Source organism: Globicephala melas, chromosome 13 (assembly GCF_963455315.2).
Source record: "Globicephala melas chromosome 13, mGloMel1.2, whole genome shotgun sequence".
Classification (NCBI taxonomy): Eukaryota; Metazoa; Chordata; class Mammalia; order Artiodactyla; family Delphinidae; genus Globicephala; species Globicephala melas.
The window spans coordinates 65,843,359-65,870,367 of record NC_083326.1 but is presented as its reverse complement, the minus strand read 5'-3'; the positions used below and the strand labels follow the sequence as shown (position 1 = coordinate 65,870,367).

The 27,009-nt window shown below is 44.8% G+C and overlaps 2 protein-coding genes across 14 annotated transcripts in view; one reads left to right on the top strand and one right to left on the bottom strand.

The window, feature by feature from the left end:
* The window catches only part of PRR14L (proline rich 14 like), a 57,182-nt gene extending 34,080 nt beyond the window's left edge, over nucleotides 1-23,102 (bottom strand). For 3 of the 5 annotated variants that reach the window (XR_004040472.2, XM_030860894.2, XM_060310240.1), the window contains exons 1-3: nucleotides 22,910-23,045; nucleotides 15,105-15,628; nucleotides 3,565-3,637 (exon numbers count right to left, since the gene is read on the bottom strand). Coding sequence is in view for 4 of the 5 variants with exons in the window: in XM_030860894.2 (XP_030716754.2) it covers nucleotides 3,565-3,637; nucleotides 15,105-15,578 (547 nt within the window). In the remaining variant the exon portion in view is untranslated. Of the gene's footprint in view, nucleotides 1-3,564; nucleotides 3,638-15,104; nucleotides 15,629-22,909 lie in introns of all 5 variants that reach the window. The other 2 variants (XM_060310241.1, XM_030860898.2) reach the window with 2 other exon arrangements.
* Nucleotides 23,103-25,893: 2,791 nt separating this feature from the next.
* The window catches only part of DEPDC5 (DEP domain containing 5, GATOR1 subcomplex subunit), a 94,840-nt gene continuing 93,724 nt past the window's right edge, over nucleotides 25,894-27,009 (top strand). For 7 of the 9 annotated variants that reach the window (XM_060311038.2, XM_030860913.3, XM_030860906.3 and 4 more), the window contains exon 1: nucleotides 26,366-26,512. The gene's annotated coding sequence lies outside the window, so the exon portion shown is untranslated. Of the gene's footprint in view, nucleotides 26,167-26,286; nucleotides 26,344-26,365; nucleotides 26,513-27,009 lie in introns of those variants that run through there. The other 2 variants (XM_060311037.2, XM_060311036.2) reach the window with 2 other exon arrangements.

Here is a 27,009-nt window from a genome sequence, read left to right as displayed (position 1 = left end):
GATTACGTGTATAGGGCATTCTAGAAAAGTCAAAACGATAGGGAAATAACATGGATAAGTGGTTGCCAAGGGCTGGGGGTGGCAAGGACCGACTATGAAAGGGGCCTGCAAGAGATTGCTGCATGATGGAAATGTTCTATTTCTTGATTGTGCTGGTACAGTTGTGATTACACAATTGTATGTATTTTGCAAAACTCACAGAACCATATACACACCCAAAACAAGGGTGAATTTCAGTATATGTAAGTTATACCTTAATTTTTTTTAAAATGAAAAACTAGTTCCCCAAATGTCTACACCTCCTCGTTGTAGCCTATTAAATGGGTGTGGTACTGGCTGATTTTTCAACTTTCCACTCCCCAAAATGTAAATTATAGGAGCATAATGACATAAACAGGGAATACAAAACATGAGATAGTAATTCCAAACTATACAAACAGATCAGTAAACTCCAAGAATCTGAATGCATATACCACCTAAGGGCTTTATTGATAGGTTCATTCCATCTCCTTAAAATGCTTAATTTATTCACATAATAGAAATAGAGGCTATGAAAAGATTTTCAACTTTAGTTATTCTAAATAATTTAAACTATCTAGTTCCAAAAATTATATAAGGTAGCTTTTCCCTCCTTGATGCTTTCACCTCTGCATCAAAGTTTACTTCCTCAACACTCTTCCAATTTCTGGTGACCCTACTATTTCAGAGGATTCCCACATAAGCCTTAACGGAGACTGTTACTATGGGAACTAAGTCTCACAGTAATTAGTGGGAACTAATATTTGTATTTTTCCTGGAGCCCATTCCATCTTTCTTACGCAACCTTCCCAATCAAGCCCAGTTACAAGGAAAAAAGAATTGATAACATTAGTTTTATAAAATATTGAACAGAAAATTATGGTGAAACAGCCAGGTTAACACTCAGAACAGCAGGGAGGGAGAGGCACAGTCAGAGGGCCTGATGGGACATTCTTCCCTTGTGAAATGGCCTCTTGACTAACACCCAGCACTGGTCCCCATGCCCGCTTCTCTCGGATCTGCCTTACGGCAATCAAGAAATAGGGAATGATATGCAAAATAGCATTCTACAAATTAAAGACTCCTTTTGGTTAACACAAAGGTCCTTTTTATTAAAGAGTCAATCGTGTTCTCATTTTACTTCACTGAACCACAGCAGACAGAACGACTGTAAAGAGCCTCAAAAGCCTGGAATCCCATGTGAACCTGAGAGTGTGCTGTGAACGGGACATTTATAGAGAGAAGGAAAAACAACACAGAGAAGGGAGCTGTAAGAGGGTCACTTACTAGATAGCTCAGTACGGGGGACCCAAATTCACCCCTCATCAAATTTATAAATTATTACAGAACACTGACCTCAGAGGTGCCCCCATTTCAGAATAAGCAAAACTTAGTATAAACAAAACTATGTATAGCAATTTGCACAGTGCTCAACGGTACAAACGCTCACAACAAAGGTAGCAAGGATCCATTAGATTTCCATCAGGAAAACTTAAAATATCTAACATGCCTAAAACTAGGAGCTACAATCCACGGCAGAGTGAAAATTTTGGCCGCTGGGGCCCCTGTAGAGACAGTACAACCAGATTTCCAAGAAACATCATTTACTTCTCAATTCTGTAGTAAATGGTAAGTTAGTAAATGTTTGACCTTGACCTTGGCAAAGCAAGCTGAAATGCTGGTCACAAGACAGTAGAGCATGTGCATCTGTTTAACTCAAATCCGTGGTGGCAGCTGCACGGCCTGCTCGCACTCCCAGGGCTCAATTCCTGCGGAGACCTGCCTGCTTAGAACCCTCCTTTCTGCCTGGCCATGCCTGCCTGGGACACTGGACAGCCGAGCTGGTTCCCGCAAGTGTAACACAGGGCCAACTTGCAAGGTTCTCGGGGGCTGCATGGAAGAACGTCTCACAGTCGGGCACTAGGCCATCGCTGCTAAAAGTCAGGCAGAGCTGCCATTTCCAGGCTCCCCCACATCAACCTGAGAACCTTCCCTATGGCTTGGGAGGAAAACAATTTCATTTTACCAATTTAAGTCACTAAAGAAGAATGGCATTAGGACAGGAAGAAAAGTGCCACAGAGCAGTTTACCTAAGAACACTTTTCAGAAGAGCTCAACTTACCCAGGTCCAGTGGGGACCAGCTTTTTAGGTGGAGAGTACCCAGGTAAGTCTGAGAATGCAGATTTCGTCATAGAAAATAACTCTGGTTCTCTTGTTTAAAAGGTCCATTCAGTGGTTAAATGAAAGTAGTTAAATGTAGTTCATAACATACATAGTGAATTTTGTGATAAGATGTGGGTGAAAATACACCAACACACCTACGACTCAGTATACCAGTACTGGAGCCCCACTAAAAAGATCCAGGTGGGGGCTTCCCTGGTGGCGCAATGGTTGAGAGTCCGCCTGCCGATGCAGGGGACACGGGTTCGTGCCCCGGTCCGGGAAGATCCCACATGCCGCGGAGCGGCTGGGCCTGTGAGCCATGGCCACTGATCCTGGGTGTCCGGAGCCTGTGCTCCGCAACGGGAGAGGCCACAACAGTGAGAGGCCCGTGTACCGCCAAAAAAGAAAAAAAAAGATCCAGGCGGGTACAGGTGATGGCACTAAACTGCATCCCTAGTAAAGCCCTGAGACTGGGTGAGACATGCACAAAGCAACATTTCTCATCTTCAGAACTTTACTCTCTACTGGACAGCCAAGGCTTTGAGCCACAGAGAGAATCTCCAGCAGCAGGAAGCAGGGTGATAAACTGGGACAAGCGTCCTTTCTCATAGGGATGGTCTGTGCTTCCTTTTCTGTCCAGGCTGCCAAGAAGCAGAGTCAAATCTGACGTTGTATCACAGTAACAAAATGTTCACACAAACATATTTGCTGAATTTTTTTTTTGCAGTTTTGATTATTCTACATTGTTAACCTTAATTATAAAATAGATACACAGAGTCCTCGCTAAAGTTGCCTAAGATTATTTTCAGCCTGGGGCAGTGGGAGAAGAATCTTGGCTCAGCACTCTTCTGGGCCTCGGCTTCTTCCTCAATCAAATCAAATCAATCAATCAATCAATCAAATTAAAGGCAGTATCTCAGATGCCCATATTCAACAATGGTTTTGAGGAGTAAACGAGGTAACGGAAGTGAGAAACTGTTCTGCAAACTCTCATGGTGACCGGGAGTGGACACGCCGTCCACGAGAACAGAGCAGGATGCCCTACACAGCCAGCGGTGGTTCCTCCCCGTCCACATGAACCCTTCCACACAGCAGTGCAGCTTTATAAAGTCAAATGAAAGATTTCACACCAGCATTAAGGTTCAACGCACAGTCAATGGGGACTCATTATAGAAAAAGTGGGAAGCAAACTTTTGTCACAAATGAGGCATCGCTCTATCATACCAGGGGCCTCCGAGTACGTCCGTGGGCAATGATATCAAGAGCTGCTACAGTGAAGTCCATCTGGCAAGGCAGGGACCTAAAATCCTCACGTTCCCAGTGTGAACTAAAATTGTGTGTTTAATAATGGAAGAAGGAAAAGATGTGAGAGAAATAAATACCTTTGTTCCTCAGACCATCTTCAGGGAGGTCCGTGCATAGATGTTCTTTGCTTGCCTGCATCAGGAGGTCCTCCTGCGGTAAGAAAATCCAGCCGTCAGGGAGGATCCAGAGACACCCGAGCTCACCAATGCCAATGATTCTCTGAGAGTCTTCTTTCCAACTCCTGGAAATTTGCTAGCAGTCACAAGGACTGGGAACTGAAGCAAACCTCAAATTCAAATTAATATAATCAATAAAACTTCCACTTCTCTAGAATTTGAGCTTGAAAAGCCAAGTCTCCCAAGGTCTGGACAGTAACAGAGGTTGAGAATGCTGGGCTGCAGATCCAAACAAAACCCTGTAAGTATCCTCCGAATCAAGAAACACACTGATGCAATGTGATCTTAATTAAGTGAAAATCTGAATGGAAACTATCAGGAAGTTGAATGTAACTCAGTCCCTAACCATTCTCAGCATCACATACTCATTTTTTTCTCAAACTTCCTGGAAGGGCTATTTTTCCTTTTCATCCCTGTTCACTGGAGGAGGGTATAAGGAGGAACACCATCAATGACAACCTACAGAGGGACTTCAGGAAAATGGGAAGGGGCAGCAGCAGCAGCGCATGTGTGGCATGGGGCCCCGTGAGGAAAGGGTCCGACCAGGCTGACCAGCTGGAGACACTGACAGACCAATGATGGCTGCTCACATCAAAGTTTCCTTCTGGGTCACCTTTTTCTCTGTCCGAAGATTTTTTTTTTCACATGGATTTAACTGGTAAGTAAAAGATTCTGACACAGCACTCACTTAAACTGACAGATGGTAAAATCACTGCTACAATGCTTGATAACTTTTACAGCACTTAAAAAAAAATCACTGCCCACATTCTCCACCAAAAAAAAATCCCCCCCCAAAAACCCCAAAACAAAAACAACAACAAGGCTTCCCTGGTGGCACAGTGGTTGAGAGTCCGCCTGCCGATGCAGGGGACACGGGTTCGTGCCCCGGTCCGGGAAGATCCCACATGCCACGGAGCGGCTGGGCCCGTGAGCCATGGCTGCTGAGCCTGCGCGTCCGGAGCCTGTGCTCCGCAACGGGAGAGGCCACTGCAGTGAGAGGCCCGCATACCAAAAAAAAAAAAAAAAAAACAACAACAAACAAGCAAAACCATTTCATTTCTAAGCAAAGTTCTGTGGTGGAAACAGAAGATCAAAGTGATGGCAAATACAGGAGGACACAGGAGGAAATAAAGCATCATCACTGGAAGTGAGAGAAGAGGCCGGGCGTGGAGTGTCATGTACAAAGCTGGACTGTTCCTTCACTTTCTATTGCAACTTCAGCGTGGAATGCTTTTGCACAGCATGAACTTAAAACAACCATCTCCCACAGAACTTACGTGTTACCACGTTTGGCCAAAAGAGTATAAATTCTAGCGTGATGCCAGGTCCAATTTATTTGTAAATGGGGAGAAGAAAAGCTCTTACTTACTGTAGAAGGAATGATGGAATTAGAAAATCACCATTTGGCAACCATCACAGTGATAATTATCTCAAGAATCATCAATGGATGTTAAAACTAGTTGCTAAAAGTTTGAATGAGAAACAGAAATATTACATAGTTTCAAAATATCTCCCCACGAGATACTTAATAATTATGAAGGGGAAAATAGTACCTTCACAGTGGAGAAGCCTGGCAGACCCCACCTGAACCAGGTGATGGCAGTTCCCCTGCCCAGGAATGAGGCACCTCAATGCCAGGCGCTTGCTGAGAGGATGCACAGGAAGAACCACATCACTTCTGTGGGGTTCCTGCCCCCCAAATGCACAACCAGGATCTAATCATGAGGATACATCAGACAAACCCAAACTGAGGAAAATTCTACAAAATAAATGGCCTGTACTCTTTCACGTGCCAAGGTCATGAGCTGAGAAAATGTTACAGATTAAATGAGACTAAACAAACATGACAACTGAATGCCACAAATGATCCTGGACTTTTCCTAGACCAAGAAAGCATTTTCTTTTCTTTTGCTACAAAAGACTTCAGTGGGACAATTGGCCAAATGTACTCTGATCAGTGTTAATTTCTTGATTTTGATTAGGGTACTGTGGTCACCTGACAGAATGCCATTGTTTGCTAGGAAATACACAGTCAAGTATTTAGGCATCACGTCTGCAACTATACGCTCAAATTATTCAGAAGGGAAAAAAAGCAAATGTGGTAAAATGTTAACATGTGAGGAATACACGTGAAGGGTAATGGGAATTCTTCACACTACTTTTGCAACTTTTCTGTAAGTCTCAAATTATTTCAAAATAAGAGGTTAAGAAAACATCATTATTTGTAGTTACCTTTGATCCTTTCTCCAAAATGATACTACCCTCCACACTTCCAGTTCTCAGACTGAATGTCTGAAGTGTTAGATTAGATGCTATTTAGAGTATTTCTTCAGGTTAATACTTTATGGGAAAGGCCGGGTGCTGGAGCAAAAGCCAAGGGGTGAGGAGTCAGATGCAGCTCCATTCCAGCCGCAGGACTCCCACCTGCTAGCTTTGCTGCACAGAGTGCATGCTTACACGTGGTTTTATAAATGGGGACCACAGACACCTTGCAAGATGCCCCGTCAGGACGGGTGCTCCATGAGCAGAAGCTCTCACCATCCAGTAGACCTTAGACCTTAGATCTCACTTTCCTGTGAGAAAAGCCAATAGGACTGTCACCAACAGAGCCCAGTGTCATCTGGAGTGACCACCCTAAGCTCTTCTGGGCCTAAAAGAGACTGCAGTGAGAGCTGACCTGCCAGCAGCATACAGGTCCCCTCAGATTCCCATGGACTCTGGTGAGCTCATATGATGAACCCTAAGGGCTCCGGCTCCTGGAGGGACTGCTGGGATTTTAGTCTGGCCCCACCTGCTGCTCTAAGGAGGTGTCTTAGCTGGAGCCTGCACACACCCTGGTGGAGTGCCTACCTGACTGCTTCAAGCCATCCCCCCCACCCCCCGCCGCCGTCTCCCTGCTTAGCCACGACTCCTAACAGTGAAAGGGAGCAGCAGAAGCCAGGAGTGACAGACTCCTCTCTCCCCCTGCCTTGCTGACTTCTCCTGAAAGGTTCTGAGTTATGAAAAACAAGTTTCCCCTCACAGAGGGCTGTGGACCCTACAAAGTTTTAAGTCTAGATATGATCAGGAATTGACAGGGTTGAAAAACAGTGTGAGGCTGAGTTCAGATGTGAGGGACCCCCAACCACCAGCACCACGGCAGTGGGTGATCTTCAGATCAGGTGGGAGCTCAACCAGCCTTGGGTCCCAAACGCAGATGAAGGAACAGAACAGACCACTTGCGAGCAATGGCCGTGTAGCGTAAGCATCCTGTGTGCAACTAACTCCCTCCATCCCCTCGAGCCAACCGACCATGTAAGAAACACTTGCAGAAATTTATCAGACACAATGTCCTTTTCCTACAATATTTTATCAGCTAAGTGTTCTAAGTTTCAGGATTCCTAGAGGTAAAGTCCGAAACACTTCTCTCTACCATCTAGATTTTACTAAATCTTGACATCTGATCGTTAATATCCTAACATTCCTTGCAAAATCTGTTTCCAAGATAAAAGTTCATGTGGATGCCTCTTGCAAAATCAAATGAGATAACTGCAGTAGTTTGTAGCATTATATAAACTATATAAAATACGAAATGCCACGTAATAGTGCAATTTGTCAAACTGACAGCAAATTCTCTGCCTCAGCCTGGCACAGCCAACATGTCATCCTCTTGCCCACTGCTTGGAATCAAAACCAACTTAAAATACTTCTCCAAAGTTTAGGCAGATTTTAGGAGGGTCTTGAAAACCATTCTTACTGTTCGTCTATAATCTTATTTCCCATTAAAAGCTGACTGTGGGGCTTCCCTGGTGGCGCAGTGGTTGAGAATCTGCCTGCCAATGCAGGGGACACGGGTTTGAGCCCTGGTCTGGGAAGATCCCACATGCCGTGGAGCAACTAGGCCCGTGAGCCACAACTACTGAGCCTGCGCGTCTGGAGCTTGTGCTCCGCAACAAGAGAGGCCGCGACAGTGAGAGGCCCGCACACCGCGATGAAGAGTGGTCCCCGCTCGCCGCAACTAGAGAAAGCCCTCGCACAGAAACGAAGACCCAATACAGCCAAAAATAAATAAATAAAATTAAATAAAATAATAATAATTTAAAAAAAGCTGGCTGTTTATCCTGGAAAAGACACAATACTGATTCATTCCTATGAGGCTAGTATTGAGCCAGAAAAAAAACCCCACAAATATCTTTAGGAGGGAAATGAACATGCACCAGGTCCTTCAGCTTTTATAAGCAGGGTAGTTATAAGCTCCTCAGGGCCTGAGGTACACCTGAGCCATGAGCCCTGGTTGTAAGCAGATCTCGCTGACCCCCTCCAAGACTGAGCTTCCTAAGCTGGAGCAGTGGTGGTCCCAGCTTCAGGTGGGACTGCCGACACACTGAACACACAATAGGGCCCCAACACAGAGCAAATGAGATACCTCCTATTTCCTGGCACTTGTGGGAACAGCAGTGATCATGTTCACAGTGAAGAACACTGAAAATAAACAAGATGTTGGATCTCTAGATGGACCTTTCAGTTTCTTACGCTTGCACATCTAGGAAGGAAGAGCTGTAGGACAGTAACTTTAAATCTTTACTGAGCCTAAAAAGGAATTTTCCTCCATGTATCTCAATTCAGAGAAACTTTAAATGAGGCACCAATCACGTTAGCTGGGTAAGGCATTTAGTAACAGTCCGCCACAAGGATTTATCTAAGAGAACTGCTAAACTAATGAGGAGAAAGTTCCACCTTAAGTCCCAGCAGTATGTGAATGGTGCTTTGGGCACTTGTTTGTCACACACTTTTAACAATATGAGCTGAGAACCACGGCAAACCATCACTGTGGGGACCATGGTACCCTGGCAGACCGGGAGAACACCTTATGGCCACCAACTGTACTACTGAGAATGTGAAGTTCAGATTTTTTCACCTTTAAATCACTGAAAATCAGTTATTTCCAACAAGATTTCCTTTTAAGCAAACAGCAAGCTGCTTCACACTATTGCAAATTTCCCTTAGGATCAGAGACGCTTAGGGTGATGAGGAAGGAAGCTTAATGGGCATTTAGCATAACAGCCTTTCCCTTAAGTAAAGTCACATAAATTGCACAAGATTGGGTCTTTTCTGAACATGCCATTAAATAAGAAGTTTCTCCAATAGCATAACATGCCTCGGGTGATCAACAGCCATTGTGCTTCCTGACTTGATGTCTCCTGTCCATATGCTTTCAAATATCTGTCAAAAGATGCATACTGAGTCTTCATATGTTTCCGCTAACAGACAATTCAGAACTTTTTCTGTGTCTGTGTTGAGCATGAATGATGTATCTTGAAGCCAAAGCTTTTACAACACGTTCACCCCGGCAGATCTACCCCTGTGTACAGCTTACATCTAAGCACCAAGAAAAACAAACAAAGCATGGTATAAAGAGTTTTCACAGATACAAGGATGTAACGTTCAGCACAGGGAATGTAACCAATATTTTGTAATAACCTTAAATGAAGTATAACCTATAAAAATGTCAAAAATCACTACATTGGGCAATTCCCTGATGACCTAGTGGTTAGATTCCAGGCTTTTGCTGCCATGGCCTGGGTTCAATCCCTGGTCAGGGAACTGAGATTCCACAAACTGCGCAGCCAAGAAAACAAAAACGAAATCACTACGTTGTACACCAGAAACTAATATAACGTTGTAAACCAACTATACTTCAGTTAAAAAAAAGAAAAAGAAAGTTGGTTGTTCAAATCAGGAAAAAAAAGTTTTCAATGTCAAATCACCTGTGTGGGATGTCGCATACCCGTCTTTCCACTTTATTCTTAAATAAGACCAGTCTTTTCCGTATCCTGGTCCGTAACCTCTGTGTGCACCGTAGTTCTTGACCTTCCTCCTGTGAGTGCAGAGGTCACAGCTGAACGGTTCTTTCACCACTCAGCGTGGCTCCTGCAGCTGTCCCTTCCACGCATCTGTTCCCAGACTCTTTCCCCTTCTTGTTTTTGCCTTTCTTCTCCCCTCCCGATAACAGAATATCCCAGATCAAAGGACAAAAGTACCAGTTACAGGTCCTTATAACTTTTTGACACAATCATAAGGCAGGAAAGAATGATTTTTTTGCTGGTTTAACTTTTCATGATTGAAATATTTCATGGCTGGAATATTTATTTTAACTTTTTAAGTGGATCTTTATTTTTTTATTTTTTATTAAATTTTTAAAAAAATATTTTGGCTGCACCACACAGCATGCAGGATCTTAGTTCCCCAACCAGGGATTGAACCCTTGCCCCCTGCAGTGGAAGCGCAGAGTCTTAACCACTGGATCATCAGGGAAGCCCCACGTGGATCTTTAAAGAAAATGTCAAGTACAGTCACAAAAGGACAAAGACTGTATGATTGCACTTGTATGAGGTCCCTAGAGCAGACAAATTCATAGAAAGGTGGCGAACGGGGGTTACCAGGGGCTGGGGGAGAGCATATGGGGAGTTATTGTTTAATGGGGACAGAGTTCCAATTTGGGAATATAAAAAGAGTTCTGGAGATGGATGGTGGTGATGGTTACACAACAATGTGAATGTACTTAATGTCACTGAAGCGTTACAAATAATAAAAATGGTAAATGTTATATGTATTTTAGCACAGTAAAAAAAGCCAAAAAAAAAGTTAAGACCAACATTTAAAAATAAGTTGCTTCATAAAATAACATGTACTTTGTTTTTCTTTTACAACAACAACCAAAAAAAAAACAGAAAAACAAAAACACAACTAATAATGACCTTGAGAGGTTAAATGAGTGAATGAAATGAATATTTAACAAAAACAGTTTAGGCTTCATCAGGGCCCAAGGTACAAAAAAGTGTAAACTTCTAATTCTAAATATTGGTGCTGTTCTTCTCCATGAACTGGGAAATTCACCAAGCAGACTTAACTTCATTAAATTCATTTAATTCATGCAATCCACGCCGGAAAGTGTAGGTGGCCGTCCTTCACAACCACAGCAAGTTCTTATTCCTGGAGCCAAGCTCTGTTGAAGTCAGTACCCTTCCGCCTTGACTGATTTTGGTTCAGAGGGAACAGAGAAGAGTGGGTTAAGTGATAACCTCTGAGTACTTTTCCCCAAACTGGAGCCAGTGCACGATTGTGGGCCTCTTTGTTGGTTTGAGACGAACAACAGCTGAAGGAAAAAGCTTTGTGGAATGCTGCTAAAGGCAAATCAACTATTAGAACAAAATCACAGAATGTCAGCATGGAAAAGAACACCTCTGAGGTTGCTTGTCTGAGTTAGAATCCCCTTTGCTATATTCCTGACAAACAGTCACTGAGCCTCTTCATAAATAGGACTTCCCCGAGTAACCTAAGCCATGTCTAGACTGGTCTAGCTGTTAAAAAGCACCTCTCATACTGAGTTAAATTCTGTCTCCCTCTATCAAGAAGAGGTTTTTGTTTTGTTTTTTGTTATAATATTTTTAAAGTTTTTAAACATTTGATTTAGAAATATCTTTTACATACACCAAAAACTTGCAAATATTGATCAAAAAAATTTCTTGTATAGTCTTCATCCAGCTTTCCCTAATGTTAACATCTTAAATAACCACAGTATAGTTATTAACACTAATAAAATACTAACTAGTCTTAAGACCTTATTCAAATCTTGTTAATGGCTCCATAACACCCTTTTTCGGGACCAGGATCCAATCCAGGCTCCCAGAATGCATTTAGTCATCATGCCTCCTCAGTCTCCTTTCAACTGAGAGGGTTCCATACGTATTCATCTTTCATAACTTTTGGAAAGAAAGTCCCTTGGTTTGGGTTTCTCAGATGTTTCCTCATGATTAGATCCTGGTTGTGCATCTGGGGGGCAGGAACCCCACAGAAGTGACATGGTTCTTCTCTGGCTCATCCCTCCTGTGTGTACACATGTGTGTGTTTTATACAAATGGGCATACACTTGTACACTTGCTTATTTCCCCTTCTTTCATGCATGAAAGGGAGGATACTGTAGAAAGTCCTTCACAGTTTGCTCTTTTCACTTAGTATATCCTCCTTTGCAGAAGAGTTAACAGCAGCAGGCCTAACTGTTATTCTAAGAAAGGCACGCTTACAAGGGTAGCCTTGGCTAGCATCTGGGAACTTAGATTGCAGGAGAGTCTCCACTATTTCCTAAATGATCAGAGTGGCTCATGACACCTATACAACAATGTGATTCATAGGGAACCCCTGCTTTCCTCCTGTGACGTCTGGGATTTTGGTATGTGCCAGCCAGAGGATGCCCATGTGACCAGCCTGAACTCTAACAAGCTTCCATGGTAGACATTTCACGTGTATGAGCAGAATTTGTTCCCAGAGGAAGTGAAGTGTGTGTGACTACACTCGGAGAGGAGTCCTGGGAGCCTGTGCGTGATTTCCTCTAGACATTGCCCCCATGCCCCTCTTCCCTTTGCTGATTGTTTTATGTCCTTACACTGTAATTAATCTTAGCTGTGAATATGACCATGTGCAGTGTCCTGTGAATTCCAGAGAATCACCAAACACAGAAGCGGTCTAGGGGACACCTGTACCTGTACATGGAGATCTTCATTCTTTATTACAGTTGCACAGGGCTCCAGGGAAGGATGTTTATATACCATAGTTTATTCAACCTGTCTCCTATATGTGGGCATTTAGGTTGCTTCCAACATTTTGCAATAATAAACTACGCTTCAAACAATACCCTTGTGTATACATATTTTTATGCTGTGGGAGGTGTATCTTCAGGGTAGATACTCTCTAGAAATGAGAGTTCTGGGTCAACAGGTCAGGGCATAGTTTTGTTAAGTGTAGCCCAATTCCTCTTCTGCAAGGTTGTATCAGTATGCGTTCCCACCAGCCATGTGTGAGAACAGCCCTTTTCCTCACAGCCTTGCCGACCAGGTGTGTTGTCCTAATTCTTCATGTTCACCAATCTGATAGGTTTCATAAAAGTAGTATCATGGGTTGTTTAAATTTGCATCTCTAATTATGAGTGAGGTTGGCCATCTTCATGTGTTTAAACACAATACACACACACAAACACACATGCACGCAGTGACTTATCTCCTCAAGTGTCTCCTCCATTTTTCTATTGGGTTTTTTCATTCCCCAATTTAAGAGGTCTTTATACATTAGAGATATAAGCCCATTATCCATGATATACGTTGCAAATATGTCCTACCAATGTGTCAGTTGTCTTTTGACTATGTTTGTGGTGTTTTTGTCATCTAGCAAGAGTTAACCTGGGGTCCAAAGATGTCTGGAGTCTGCAGACCTGCCGGGATGGCATGTCTGCTTTTCTGAGAGGCCTGCAGCATTCATCCAGATTTCCAATGGTGCTGTGACCTAAGAATGTCAGGAGCTGCCACCGTCCCACCCGTCTTCCCCTGAGCTTAACTGTGCCCAACAGAACTGCTCTGCTCAACCCTCCAAAGTTGCAAAGGCTTCTCTCATTCCTCCTGATTTTTCAGGAAGACCCAGCAACTCGGCTTCCAATGGGGTATTTTCACGTTGTGTCCTTAGTGTGAATTCTTATCCATGAATACATTCCTCCCACATGACCCCAGGCTCAATGTGAAAAGGAAGGGACAGGCTCTGCTTTGGCCAGGAACCCCAACACTAACTCATTCCTTGCTTCCCCTCTGCTCCCCACCCCATCCTCCCTGTATCTTGAGCTCATCTGAATGCTGGGGCGGGTAGGGGAGAGAGAACCATGAGGATGATACTCTAGGTACAGGCGAACCAGCACACAAGCACACAACCACCACCTCTGTCCAGGCAACACATTTTGTTAATGTATATTAAGAGCAAACTGGCTTTTCTTGGCAGCTACAGAGTCAATTCTAATTAACCAGTTAAAACGTGTAGGGCTTCTGTTTTTCACTTCTGTTTTCCACTTGTGTGTAGTTCCCTTTATGAAAACCAAGTACAAAATCTTGCATTTATATCTATTAAATTTCATTTGGCTTTACACAATTCAAAATAGAATTTACCTCTGGTGGAGTTAAAAGGGAGAAAGGGAATGGTTTAGAAAAGGAATAGGGAGACAGTAATCTTCTAGTTCTCGAGTTGGGTGGTACGTATATATGTATGTATATACACGTACTAATATAAGTATGTTGTGTTCATTTATATACTCATAATTTCATTTTATATCAAATTCTACACGAAGAAAACTTTCCATCTTGTTAGATGCAGCCCACCATAGCAAGGAGTAAGGAACTTTGGGTCTGTTACCTTGTTCATTTAACTATATTTTTAAGGATAGGGCATCACAGCATAAAATCTGATATTTTTTTCAACTGTTACTTCACGCTTTATCTATTCTTAATTATGGTTAATATACGCAGCCTACTAATGACAGTCAATTGCCCTGCAACCTGTGTAAAGAAATGATGTATTTTTATCAGGTGGGGAATGGGCTTCCTAGCCCAGGAAGCCCAGAGAATACGAATTTATTAGTACATAGAGCAGGGGTTGACAAACTACAGCCTGTGCTTATAGACAACACTTTACTGGAATACAGCCACACTAATTTTTGTAAGAATCACCTATGCCTGCTTTCAAGCAACAATGACAGAGTTGAGATAGTTTCAACAGAGGCCATATGGCCTGCAAAGCCTAAAATATTTACTTTACGACCCTTTACACAGAAAGTTTACTAACTCTTGATCTAAGGCACCATCCAGGGCAAAGAGTAAGCTTTCTAGTCCACTTGGCAGGTAAAACTTCCTTTAGGAATTGGGGTCCATCAGGCTACCTTAGCTCACTAACCATTAGTCTCACCTAACTAATCCCTCTTATTCCAATATCAAATTCACAGAGATGGGATTTTCCATGCCACACCAAGCAGTGATTCCACTTTTCACTGTGTATTAGTTAAAGAACTGGCTTTCTGATTTAAGCTTCAACCTCTCATGAAGGGGGGTAGCTTGGATCAGTCTTTTGGAGATCATCACCTCTGACGTACAAAAGATATAAGTCAAGTTTCTAGACCTGCAAAGCTTAGGACTTACTTCTGAAATATGGAGACCCCACGAGGGTATCCATCCTATGAAGCCCTAGCTGGGTCAACAGCCTCCCTCAAAGATACCCCTGTGACACCTCACTCTATCCTAACCATGACGCTACCAAAACCCAAGGAACGAGTACACATCGTTCCTTAACATCAGACACAGAAATCCCACACGACCATCACAAAGAGACTCAACATTCCATATACAGTAGCTGTGTCAGAGGACTGACACGTTTTCATGAGATAAGCACTTCCTCTCCTCAAGTGTCTGATGCGACACGAATGTTTTTAAAAATCATCAAAAGAAAGTTAACATCAAAATCAACATTTTGGAAATGCTTCAAGAATAAATCATAAGCTACCTGTCAGACTCTGTACTTTATTCTAAGAAGTGTTAGTCCAGTTGGAAAGATGCCATTCCCACTCAACTGATCTGCATCAAGATCTCATTTCTTACCTGGCTGGGGCAGAGCTTCTCTTCAGCAGCTGTGGAATATTGACGTGTGTCTTCCTTTGCTCCCTCACAGGGGTCTCTTACACTCTCCGCCTGGTCCCCTCCATCTCTGAAGACCTTTTGCTCCATGCTGTTGGCTTTCACTTCCCTATCCAAGATCCCAGAAGCCACAGAACCTTCTGCTGTGGGGTCCACCAGCCCACACCGCCCAGGCTCACCCCCATGGTCCAAGGTCTCAGGGGTTTCTTCGCGACAACTTTCCACAGGAGTCCTCTGCAGCTCCAAGGGCACTGCCCTACTCTGACTTATACGAGAGCTTGAGGCTCCAGGTTTTACATCTGGAATCGCACTTGGCTCAGGGTCAGCATGAAGCTCTTTGGAGACACTCACTGGGAGTTCAGAGTATAATTCCTGCACCTCGGCAGACATGGAGGAATCGAGTGGAACGGGCTGGGTCTCTACGCCGGATGACAGCATGGGGGCAGATGCAGATATGGAGTCAAGTCTTTTACACCAAACGGCTCACCCTGACACAAATCAAAGGAAGGGATAAAAGTTTAAAACCTTGCACGGTAGTAGAAAGCTGTCTCAGCTTAAACTGGCTAAAACAAAGGCAAAAAATTCTAACTCAAATGCCAATATTATCTGGCACCAAAAAATTCTCTGTAAGAGACTGAGTTTGAGGAAAATAAATACCTTAAACCTTTAATAGACATGTCTAATTTCAATGCAAATACTGCCTTGTGAACAATTCTTAGTATAAATCTGGATTTAAGTGAGATCTCATCAAATGTAGATGAGAATAAGACATGTCTAAGTCCAAGGATAGACCCAATGTAAATAAGAAAATAAAGATTGTTTTTGAATTGTTTTCAGGTTGTGAACCTTGCGCGTTTTGTTCGCTGCTATATCCCTGTTGCCTGGAATAGTTGTTTCACACATAGAAGGTACTCAGAAAATATTTGCTGAATTAACATATACTGAGGGACTCTGAAGAATTCGATTCACTGACTTTTCTTCATTAAGAATTCTCTTTGGAAGAAGATATAGAGAAAAGTGCTCACTAAACACCTGAGCTGTGTCTACGCAGGCTGGCACCCAACACGACTAAATCAGCTCTTGGGCAAATCCCTCCTGACTTCAACTCAGCACCTCGAGATTTTCCAAGTGCCTTCACAGACACCACTCATTTGATTCTCATAACAACCCAGTGAGCTAAGCAGGGCGGCTGTTGTCTTCCTCTTACAGGTTCTAACACCACACCTGAAGAGGGTAAAGGTGACCTGCCTAAAACATTACATGGTTAACTGAGGGATGGAGGGGGGACACCCAGGGCTTCCACTGTGTTGGTCATGTTTCACTTCTCACATTGGGTAATGGGAACATGGGTTATTTGTTAAAATGTACATATTTAAGTAGTTCATGATACTGTATTATTAAAGTAATCAAAACAAACACACACAGATTGGGAATGGTACACCCAAAACCAGGGTCTCCTGGCCGGTAACTTTTCCATTTTAGTCTACCAAACGCGTGTGGTTTCCACCACAAAATCCACTTGACCTGACCAAGGCGGAAATGATAACCAAATGAGATACTGCACACTTTCGTTCTTGATGTTTTCCTTAACCCTAAACAGGAGGAGAGAGAAGATGAGAAATCTTTGGAATCTCCGAGTTCATAACAAGAATTTATCGGAAGTACCGACAGCAGATTCCTTTGGCCGAAATGTACATAGGAAAGGATGTTTCAGATGTACTCTCACCACTTCCTAATGTCCATCTTTCTCCAAAATAAACATGTTACATACAAGTAATACCCAGAGCTTGCTACTGAACTGTTTTGACTGTTAGGCTGTCTCACCGTCTCTCCACGACCACGATCAGATTTTTAAGCATGAGGGACTCTCCGAGACACCACGTAACTCCCTCCTTACGACCCAGCGGCCCTGGGCCCTGTTTGTACCCTGATTATAGGGGAAAGTCCACCGATGCCGCTTACACAAAGGCACACGCTCTGCCTCCCCCGTCAATGAGCAGTCCGCTCCTTGAGCACTCCTGGGTTGACGACTGTTCCTCCTTGACAGAAGGTCCCCTACACTGGCTTGTGCTGTCTTGACTGGAGCTGGGGCTGAGGAAGGGCAGATGACAGGTCCTCTCATTCCAGACCATTCTGCCCTCCTCCTGGTTTTCCAACCTGTGGTGGCTGGTTTACTCACGTCCCTATGCTCTCATCTGCTGAGCGAGCGCCTTAGTGTTTTCAAGGAACCCTACTCAAAGGTGAAAGGACATAACGCAATACCACTAACTTAAATACGAATACTAGAAATTACAGGAAAGCTGACTGCTGGTCCATAAGGTTGAGGTAACACAGGAGGGCTGGTGAAGAAACTTGAATCCAAAGGAGAAGCAAGGAGAGATGCACTGGCGTGCAAAGGAGTGAGGTGAGACTCACAGGGGACTTTCATAAACCGTGCTGACAAAGGCATCCTTTCTGGAGCTAGTCTTCCCCTTTCTCCTCTAGCTCCTGGATTTCTAGGGGTACTTTAGATTTTAAGCCATTTTGTGTGTGTGTGTGTGTGTATACGTGGGGGTTAAGGGATAAAGTGAAATTGCTATTTGATGCCCCCGCTCCCAAAAGGCTGGAAGTGCTCCATTTTAATTTGGTTCAGTTTCCCTTTCCCATCGACAGATAACAATCCAGCTTTTAGTTGTCACACCACATATGCACCAAAAGAGTAACTGCAGGAAAGACTACTGTAGAAGAGAAGGTGGAGACGAGCTCCGTGGGTCTCCCTGCCTGCCAGGGTGCGGGTGTTCTCAAGTTCAACCCTCGATACACCTCCCTTCCCAGGATTCACTTTTTTGATGACCTCACCTTTTCGTGCAGCTTCTCTGCTAACAGGATGACTCAAAACTGTCCCTTTAAGCACAGAGTAACCACATGATCCAGCGACTCCACTCTGAGGAACATGTGCAAAAACCACATGCCCACACAAAAACTTGTACACGGATGTTCACCGCAGAACTGTTCACAAGAGCCAAAAAGTGGAAACAAATCAAAATGTCCATCAACTGATGAACGGATCAACAAAATGTGGTCTATCCACACAATGGAGTATTACTTAACTATGAAAAGAAATGATGTGCTGATTCATGACACAACATGGATGAACCTTGAAAACCTTATGTAAGTAAAAGAAGCCAGGCACAAAAGACCACGAAAGATCTCACTTACACGAAATGTACAGAGCAGGCAAATCTGGAGTCAGAAAGTGGATTAGTGACCACTTACTGCTGGAAGAGCTGGAGATACAGGGAGTGGCTGATGGACAGTTTTTCCTTTGGGGGCAATAAAAGTGTTCTAAAATTGATTGTGGTGATGGCTGCACAACTCAGACTATGCCAAACACTACTGAATTGTACAATTTAAGTTGATGAATTACAAGTTATATGAATTACATCTTAATACAGCTGATTTTTTTTAAAAGAAAGAAATCTGTCCCTAGCCCCAACTTTTTCTCAAGCTGTGACCTACGTTTCACTCACAAGGATGGCACCCCCCCCCAAACGTAACAAGCCTAAAATAGAACCCATTCAACGCAGTGAATAATCGAGTATTGCTACATGCAAGCAGCTATGAGAAACAGGATGAGTAAGAGGCTCTCGGTAGCATTATATGCTTATTTTTGATCCCACTGCCTCTCTTAGTAATGGCACCCGTTACCCCAGAGCTCAGACTTGAATCCTCAGACGTAATCATGTCTGACCATCCACATGCCGTTCAATTAGCGCTTGTACCAACGGTCCCAACTCCAGCTGTGTCTCTAACAAATCTCACTCCTTTCCAACCCCACAGTCCTAACTCAAGATTTTGTTCTGAACACAAAATCACGCACAAATACATGCTTCCTAAGCAGATGCTTATCACAAAGAGGCAATGTTGATAATCACATAAAATGGCTCAAAATATTCCTCAGGAGAAACAGTGCCATTACCTTTCCTACACCTCCATCTATGTTGTAAACTGGTGTGGACCAAAACAGAATTGTAAAGCTTGGTCACCAAAAGATAACTTCCAATATACAAAAGCCAAATGCCACAAAACTACCATCTCTTGATACGTTTGTTTGGTAGAGACATAATTATAAGACTTTTCAACCTGTAAAACAACTAGGCACGTCGGCTGTCGAAGCAAAACAGACACTCCCTCCTTTTTGCAGCGTGATTCTGGTCCTCAAGTTTCTCAGCAGTATGTGAAGTGGAGTCACCAAGAACAGCTAAGTGCCTCAGCTGGAACCCTCAGAGGTGAAGTCATATTTAGATGCAAGCCTAGAGCAGCAGTTTACAATTATTCTCAACTCACTAGCTCGCATCACTAAACTGTCCTCTCAACTTTCTCCCTCTATCAAGACATTGGTAATGCCACAAGACTGCAGAAACAACAGAATTCTACCATTCAAGTTCTTTAAATTTCTGAATGCAATGGAGCAATTAAAAATGATGGTACAGAAATATACCTCTCCATAGAAAGCTGCCTGAGATGTCTTATCAAGCTAGATAAATATTAGGACTCTTTTATTTTGGAAAAATATATATCCATATAGGAAAATTGTTTTAAATACTATAAGCCAGATATTAACAGTGTTACCCTGGGTGATGGGACCATGGATAACTTATCTGCATGCTGTACTTTTTTTTTTTAACGAGCGTCTATCACACGTGTTAAAATTTTTTTAAAACGTTATATCTCAAGATCCAAATATGAAGCAATAAAGAATAACTGGTAAGTATATTATCCCTTTATCAGTATCTTTCCAAATGTCAGCTCTCTCCCTCAATCATAAAAGTTTTTACACTAAAGTGTTAAATAAACTTGAAGTAAGCGGAAAGAGTAACACATGCTTATAAAATGTAGACAGGGATTTATGGCTTAATCCTTACTAATGATTTATAACCAAGCTACTGGGTGAAGACACAGATAATTACCTAGTTTGAGGTGTAAGCAGAAAATAACCCATAAATTCACAAACAACTCTCTCCTGCTGCTATTAGCTTGTCATATTTACCATTAACACAAATAAGAATTACATTGTTTAGGGGATGGATTTATCCCAGGGGTGGGGATGGGGGTGAAGACTAACGTTTATAAGGAGTATGCAGTATAATTATTCCAATAAAAGAAGAAAGCCCTTTGAATTGAGAATTATCATCTCCCAGTCTTTCTGCTTCAAATGCAGAATCAGTGCTAGGAAGCAGTCTAGTTGTTGGTCTCCAAGCTGGGAGATCAGGGTCCCTATCCTGCCTCTCGCTTACTAGCTGCACGGCCTTGAGTGTGTCACTGAACTTTCCTGGGCTTGTTTTTCACATGTAAAATGGACAAATTAAACAAAATAATCGCAAAACATTGTGTTACCTGTAAAAATCCCAAGACTCTAAATAACTTTTCTGTTCCAGTTTGTTTCAGCACAGCAGACCTACAGACACCAACAAAAAGTGGTACAGAGCTCAGATTAATCCCCACTGCAAGTACTCAAGGGCAAACGAGGTAATTTAAGAACACTTTACATACGAAAAAGATAGAAAGCTGTTCTTCAGTGTGTCTTCAGGCAATCTGGAAGTGTTAATTCCCATCCCACCAAATAACAAAAGCCAAGGGGAGGATGGGGAAACTAGGAATGAAAGATTAACATTGTAGCTCTCGGCCTCATTAGAATACATTTTATAATACTAAAAACCTGACAAAGGGGCAACTTTCGTCATTCAAACATGCCCCAAAACAAAAGTTCTGGGGGTACAAAGTTTACAGCAGTAAGCAAAAGAAGAAAAAAAACCAAACAAAGAAAACAACAGAACAGAAAGCCATGTGCCCCAATAATCCCATCTGATGGTCTCCCTTCCCTTTAATTCCAAAAGCAAAGGGGCTGCTCTTAACCAAACGAAGCAGTTAATAACACTAGGCACTACCACACTTGTGACAAGGGACAATACTCACAATAACGATCAGGCCCTCAGAAGTTCACCACACTCCTTTCACCTTGAGAAAGGGGCTTTCTTTTCCAAAGATTCGGACACTGTAGCCAATCCCTCCCTGAGGGAATTCGGAGAAGGGGGCCTCTTCTTGAGTAACAGATAAAGAAGAATCTTTGAAGAAGATCTCTAGACAAACTGAAAGTGGGGCAGGGAAGTCCATATACCGAACAGGGCCTGGCTCTTCCCCACGGAGTGCACAAGAAATCTCAATAGCATCAAGCACGGCTTCCCCCGTTCCTCCCTTTATCAGCATGCAGAAAAAGGATCCCTCTGTCTCCACATGGGGAGTGAAACAGTGAAAATGCTCCTGATTTCTACTGACAAAGAGTCTGCATAAAAGATTTTCATTCCTTTTTCAAAGGAAGGGGAGAAAAGAAACCATCTGTGCCACTCCAAATATACAGCAGGAAAGCGTCCTTCTCTCATAGGTCTAGAGTCTTATTTTTCTTGGGAGAGCAAGAGAAAGAAGTTGGAATCTCCATCTTGGGTGTAGGGGGGTGTGCACATCAGATAGAAGGAAGCTTTTTCGTCACTAGAGCAAGTAGGGGGAGTGGGAGAGGGCATCTCTAACCAGTCGGGAAGGAGTGATAGCTTCTGTGGACAAAGGAAAGGTTGGCTTCTCCTATCAGGTCTCCCTCTTGGAGTACAGACCTGCTTCCAAAAGCAGTCTTTTTTGCAGATTATTCTAACTGAGGCCCTCTTTGTTAATTTGGGAAGTGTGGTCGGATCTAAGACAGTACAAGTGTCTCTCTGCCCCGGGGAAATGCCTCCTCAGAAAGTGATGGGGGTGGGGAGGGATGGGAGGAAGAGACATGCATGGAAAAATTTGTGTTTCTCTGTGGAAGATACTAGTTTCCTTTAAAAAAAAATTAAGTAACAGTAATAGCAACAGTTTTCCAAAAGGTTACTATGTACTAAGCACTTACACAAAATTTCCTTTAGCCCTTAGGACAATTCTTTGAAGAGAGTACCCAAATTAGAGATGGGAGGACTGACAAAAGGTTAAGAAATGAGTCAAGGTCACAAAGGTGGGAAGTGGGACACACGCGGGCTTGCATCCATCACACTTCAAACGCCACGCTCTTTACTGTGCGAGGGAAAAGAGCTCCAGGCACACCAAGAAGCTCGGGGGCGGAGAAGCGAGGCTCCCTCGGTGGACACGACTGGGGGAGGGGAGAAAGGCTGACTAACACCATAAAGTAAATTCAGGGTCTTCCTCCCTCTGTATCAGGGTAAAGATAAAAAATAAAGAAGGGAAGATAAATCTATCTTTTACAGGGAAGGAAGAGCCCCCTGTCACTTTTAGGCAACTTGAGTCTTCCTCTCCACCTGGGGGGCGCTGACCAAATCGAGAGCGATCTTATCCCTCCTGAAAATAAGTTCAGAATCGCCCTCTCGCACCCCGGGAGCGAGTCTCCCTCTGCTGACAAGAGCGCCGCAGCCGGAGAAGCGCGTTCGCCCACGACAAGGGGCGTCGCCCGCCCCGAGGAGAGAAGTTGGGGGGTCCCCCGCCGTATCGAGGTCGAAGAGGAATCGTTCTCCCCCGCCGGAGCCATGACTCGGAGAAGCCGTTTTCCCCTCGCGACGCGGGGCCTGGTCTCCTCCCTCTCCCCGGGTCGCTCCGCGCCCGCAGCGCAGCCTGCGTTCCCTTCGGCGCCCCGAGAGGGCGGGGGGCCCGGGCTCCCCTTCAGCCTGCACCGCCCGGCGAAGGGTCCACTCAGACTGGAGTGCGGCGGGGCGGCTACGCCCGAAGCCTTCCCGCCCCCGGCCTCTTACCCTCAGGTCGGCTCCGCGGCCCGCGCTCGCCCCGCCAGCCCAGCCTCTGCAGCCACTGCCCCGTAGCCTCCAAGTCTACCTGAGCCTGCGGAGCCGAGAGCCCGGGGGCGCTCCGGCCGCCGCCGCCTCTTCGTCTCTATGGTCGCCCCGCACTTCCTCATCCGGGGCCCGAGCTAGCCATGCGGACTCGCCCAGGTCCCGCCCCCGCACTGCGCGCGCGCTCTCCTGGGGCGGCTCTTCCCGCGTGGAGCCTCCCGCCCTCGGCTAGCTCCAGCGGCCTCTGCCCCGCCCCTGCGGCCAGGACTCTTAAAGGGGAAGACATCTTTTGACTCCGCTCCTGCTGAGCTTCAGGTCCAGTGTCTGACTCCACTGAGACCACTCTGGTCCAGTCTCTTTTCTGGCCCGAACGGCTGCAACTCTCCGGGCCTGCCGGCTTCTACCCTGGCAGCCCAAGATATCTTTTTATACCTGGAATCAGTATTTTAGATCATGTCACTCCCCTGATACATCTCCTTTCTAGCATCTTGTTTTAATTTCTTCATAGCTTTAACAGTAGCCAAAATTGCCATTTCATGTTTATCGACTTGTTTATCATCTGTCCCTCGCGCCCTTGTCTGTTTTGTTCATCATTCTTTGCTCAGCACCTAGAGCAGTGTCCTGCACAAGCAGGCACTCAACAGATATTTGAAGGAAGGAAAAGAACGTTTATTCAAGAGGGAATTGAGACGGTCCAGAGAATGCAATCAATCCCCAAATCACACAGCCCTGTATTAAACAGAAATCTGTTGTCTCTTGGAGCTTATCAACTTGGCTGAGTAGAGAGCTAGAGGTTTGGTGGTTTGTGGGAGATTTTAACTTTCTCCTCTCTAATCAACGTATCCTTGAACCAGTCAACATGTGGACCATTTTATCTAAGACAGTGGTTTTCCCAGCTTTAGTTAGGGCTGGAGATATACACACCTAAAGGCCAACCCTATTGTTTACAGCCTGTAAGTCCATCCATCGTCTATATACATACACAGTTCACATACAGGCTACCACAGATGCTATTGGGATGAATTAACTAGAAATTCACTTTAGAACATTTCTACACTTATAGTAGCCAAGTCCTCAAGTTCTTTCTCAGGCAACTATGTGCCTATAGAAGAGGATCTGAGAAACTCAGTATTACTGGTTTGTCTTTTCCCTCAGGATCTAATATTACTGCACAGCACCATTATTGATCTCGTCTTTAAAAATGTGATATTTTGTTCAACATGGATTTTTTGTATTCTTTTTTTAAAAACAAAAATCACATTATTTACATTGCTGAGTTTTTTGGGACCCCCTTAGCATTTTGTGCTCTAAATAAGGCAAGTGTCTCATTAGCCCCACCTACCACACCCTAGTCCCAGTCTTGCTCCTAGCTCTGTGTTAAGCACAAAGGGACCCCAAAGAAGCATCATATATATATAATTCAATCCCCTAAAAGTCGAGAAGAGCCAATTTCCTGACAAATTCCATGCTTTTGGTGACATTTACTTGGCACTTTAAGTTCTTCTAATTTCAAAGACTTAACATGTCCCTCACCTTGCTTGGCCCTCAAACACCTTGTGAAGGAGGAAGAACACGTACTTTTTATTCCCATCTGTCAGGGGAGAAATTTGAGGAAAGAGAAGTATCCTGTGCAAAGCCACACAGCTAAAAACAGGCAATCCTCCATGTGGTTGTAGCACAGTGATTGTACATTGTAGAACGAAGGCCATTGGCTCTCCAGTCTGGGAGCTACCCCCTCCAGCCTTCCCTAACCCCTAACTTTGACCAGCTTTAGACTTTTTTGGCCACATGGCTTGTGGGATCTTAGTTCCCTCACCAGGGACTGAACCCATGCCCTCGGCAGTGAGATCATGGAGTCCTAACCACTGGACCACCAGGGAATTCCCTAGGCAATTTTTTAAAATCTCAAAACTCGTCAAGGTTTTTTACAAATTTTTGCCAAATTAAAAAGTGAAATATTTGTATTTCCAAGATACGACACACCAATCTCTCAGGAGACGGAATCAAATTCCCCTGAGGGCCAGGGACAGCGGGTCCCCTAAACTCTGGGATGGAAGGACTTCAGCTACTGAAAAACAGCCTGGGGGATCTGGGTGTGCCCCCCGAATTGGCAACATAAACATGTATTTTATATTTAACATTTTATCCTTGACAGGTTTTGCAACTGTTGCAGTCTGCTTGATTACATGTTTTTCTTTACTATTAAAAAATTACAATTAGGTCTTCCCTGGTGGCGCAGTGGTTGAGAGTCCGCCTGCCGATGCAGGGGACATGGGTTCGTGCCCGGTCCGGGAAGATCCCACATGCCGCGGAGCGGCTGGGCCCGTGAGCCATGGCCGCTGAGCCTGCGCGTCCGGAGCCTGTGCTCCACAACGGGAGAGGCCACAACAGTGAGAGCCCCGCGTACCGCAAAAATAAATAAATAAAAAAATAAAAAATTGCAATTATTTAAGAGTTAACTTCCAAATCGAATCCTTCACTCACTCCCTAGTCCTTCTGTGGTATGTGATGCTTTTTTTATTTCAACATTCAGAAAATTTCTGAAAACGGTTGGTCAATTAGATGGAGCTGGCAACTTGCCAGCAGCCCTTGGCCAGCTTCAGGCACTGCCCACACAGCTCTGATTTTTAACTCGAGAAGAGAAAGATGTCCCAACAGATAAGGGCTTAGGCTGAACCCTTGGGTGAGACACGAGGTTGCTGGTTAAACGCTCAGCCTTCGGAGCCAAGTTGGACTCCACTGGGTCAAGATCTGTCCTTTAAGGAGTTTGGTGTCCTCAGTCTGTTCCCCTGTCTGTGAAATGAGATAGTATATGCCACCTAAAAGAGATGTGACGATTACATAAGAATGTCTGTGACAGCTCTGGTAGCTATTGTTAACAACCAGAGAAGCACGGAACACCACTTGGGGTTTGGAAGGATTTGAAAAGCCCCTCAAGTGGATACTTCCCAGCAGGGGCCATCGCACGTGCTTAGCCCTTTGCATTTTACAAAAGTTCTCCCAGAAACTCTATTTTGTGCCTCTCAGTAGCCCTGAGAGGCCTGGTGAGGGTCCATAACATCGTTTACAGATCCGGGGACATTCGCCCGAGTTTGCCCTGTTGAGGAAATCACTAGGTCGGAAGAGAACCGCTTGTGCTCGGATCTATTTCGGAACGTCTGGAGGAAAAGGACTTCCTTTCCCGGGACGACGGCCCTCAGGCTCGGGAGCGGGAAACGCAGGTGGGCAGCCCGACCTACAGGCCTCACGCGAGACCCCGCCCCCGGCACGAGCCCCGGATGGGGAAGTGGCGCGGACACCGAGACGAGGCGGAGGCCCGGCCAGAGCGGCCCAGGGCGGGTGGGCGGGAAGGGGGCGGTGCCCCGGGGCGGAGCCACCGGAGCCGCGCGGCTTCTCAGGTGAGCGCTTGGTGGCCGGGGCGGGGCGGCTGGCGCCTGCAGCTCTGGCTCGGGATCTGCACAGGCTCTGCGGGCGTAGGCGGGGCGTCCCGAGGAGGAGCGGGGGCCCTGGCCAGGGTCCGGACCCCGGAACCCCGGCCTCAAGCGGGAAGGGGCTCCGGAGCTGCGGGTGAGTGGAGCTGCCCGCCCGGGGCCCGGGTTTGGGGAGCAGGAGGAAAGGGGCCGGGGCCCAGGTTCGAAACCTGGCCCCACCCCCAACCCCCTGTGTGACCTTAGGCAAGTCTCTCTCCGTCTCTGAGCCTCCGTGGCTTCAGCTATGAAATGGGGGTGGAGGGTGCGGGGAGGAACCACTGAGAGTTTGTGCAGATGGAGGTTTGGGTAATGAGCCTTCCTCTGTTTACACTCTTCTTGCCCAGGACATCGATGGCGAAACGTGAGCAGTGGGAATGCCTCTCTGTCTCAGAGACCTTGGGCAAGTCCCTTGCGCTGGCTCTCACTTTCCTCATCTACAGATTGTGTGCCTAATCTCTTTTAAGATCTCTTTAATATTTGGGTGTTATTGGTTTATATAGAGGCAAGGTAATGAATGCCTCATTCACTCCAAGTTTTCCCTTTAGGGTGTGATAAAATATCTTCTTGGAGGTTGGACTAGACCCTGGCCCGAAT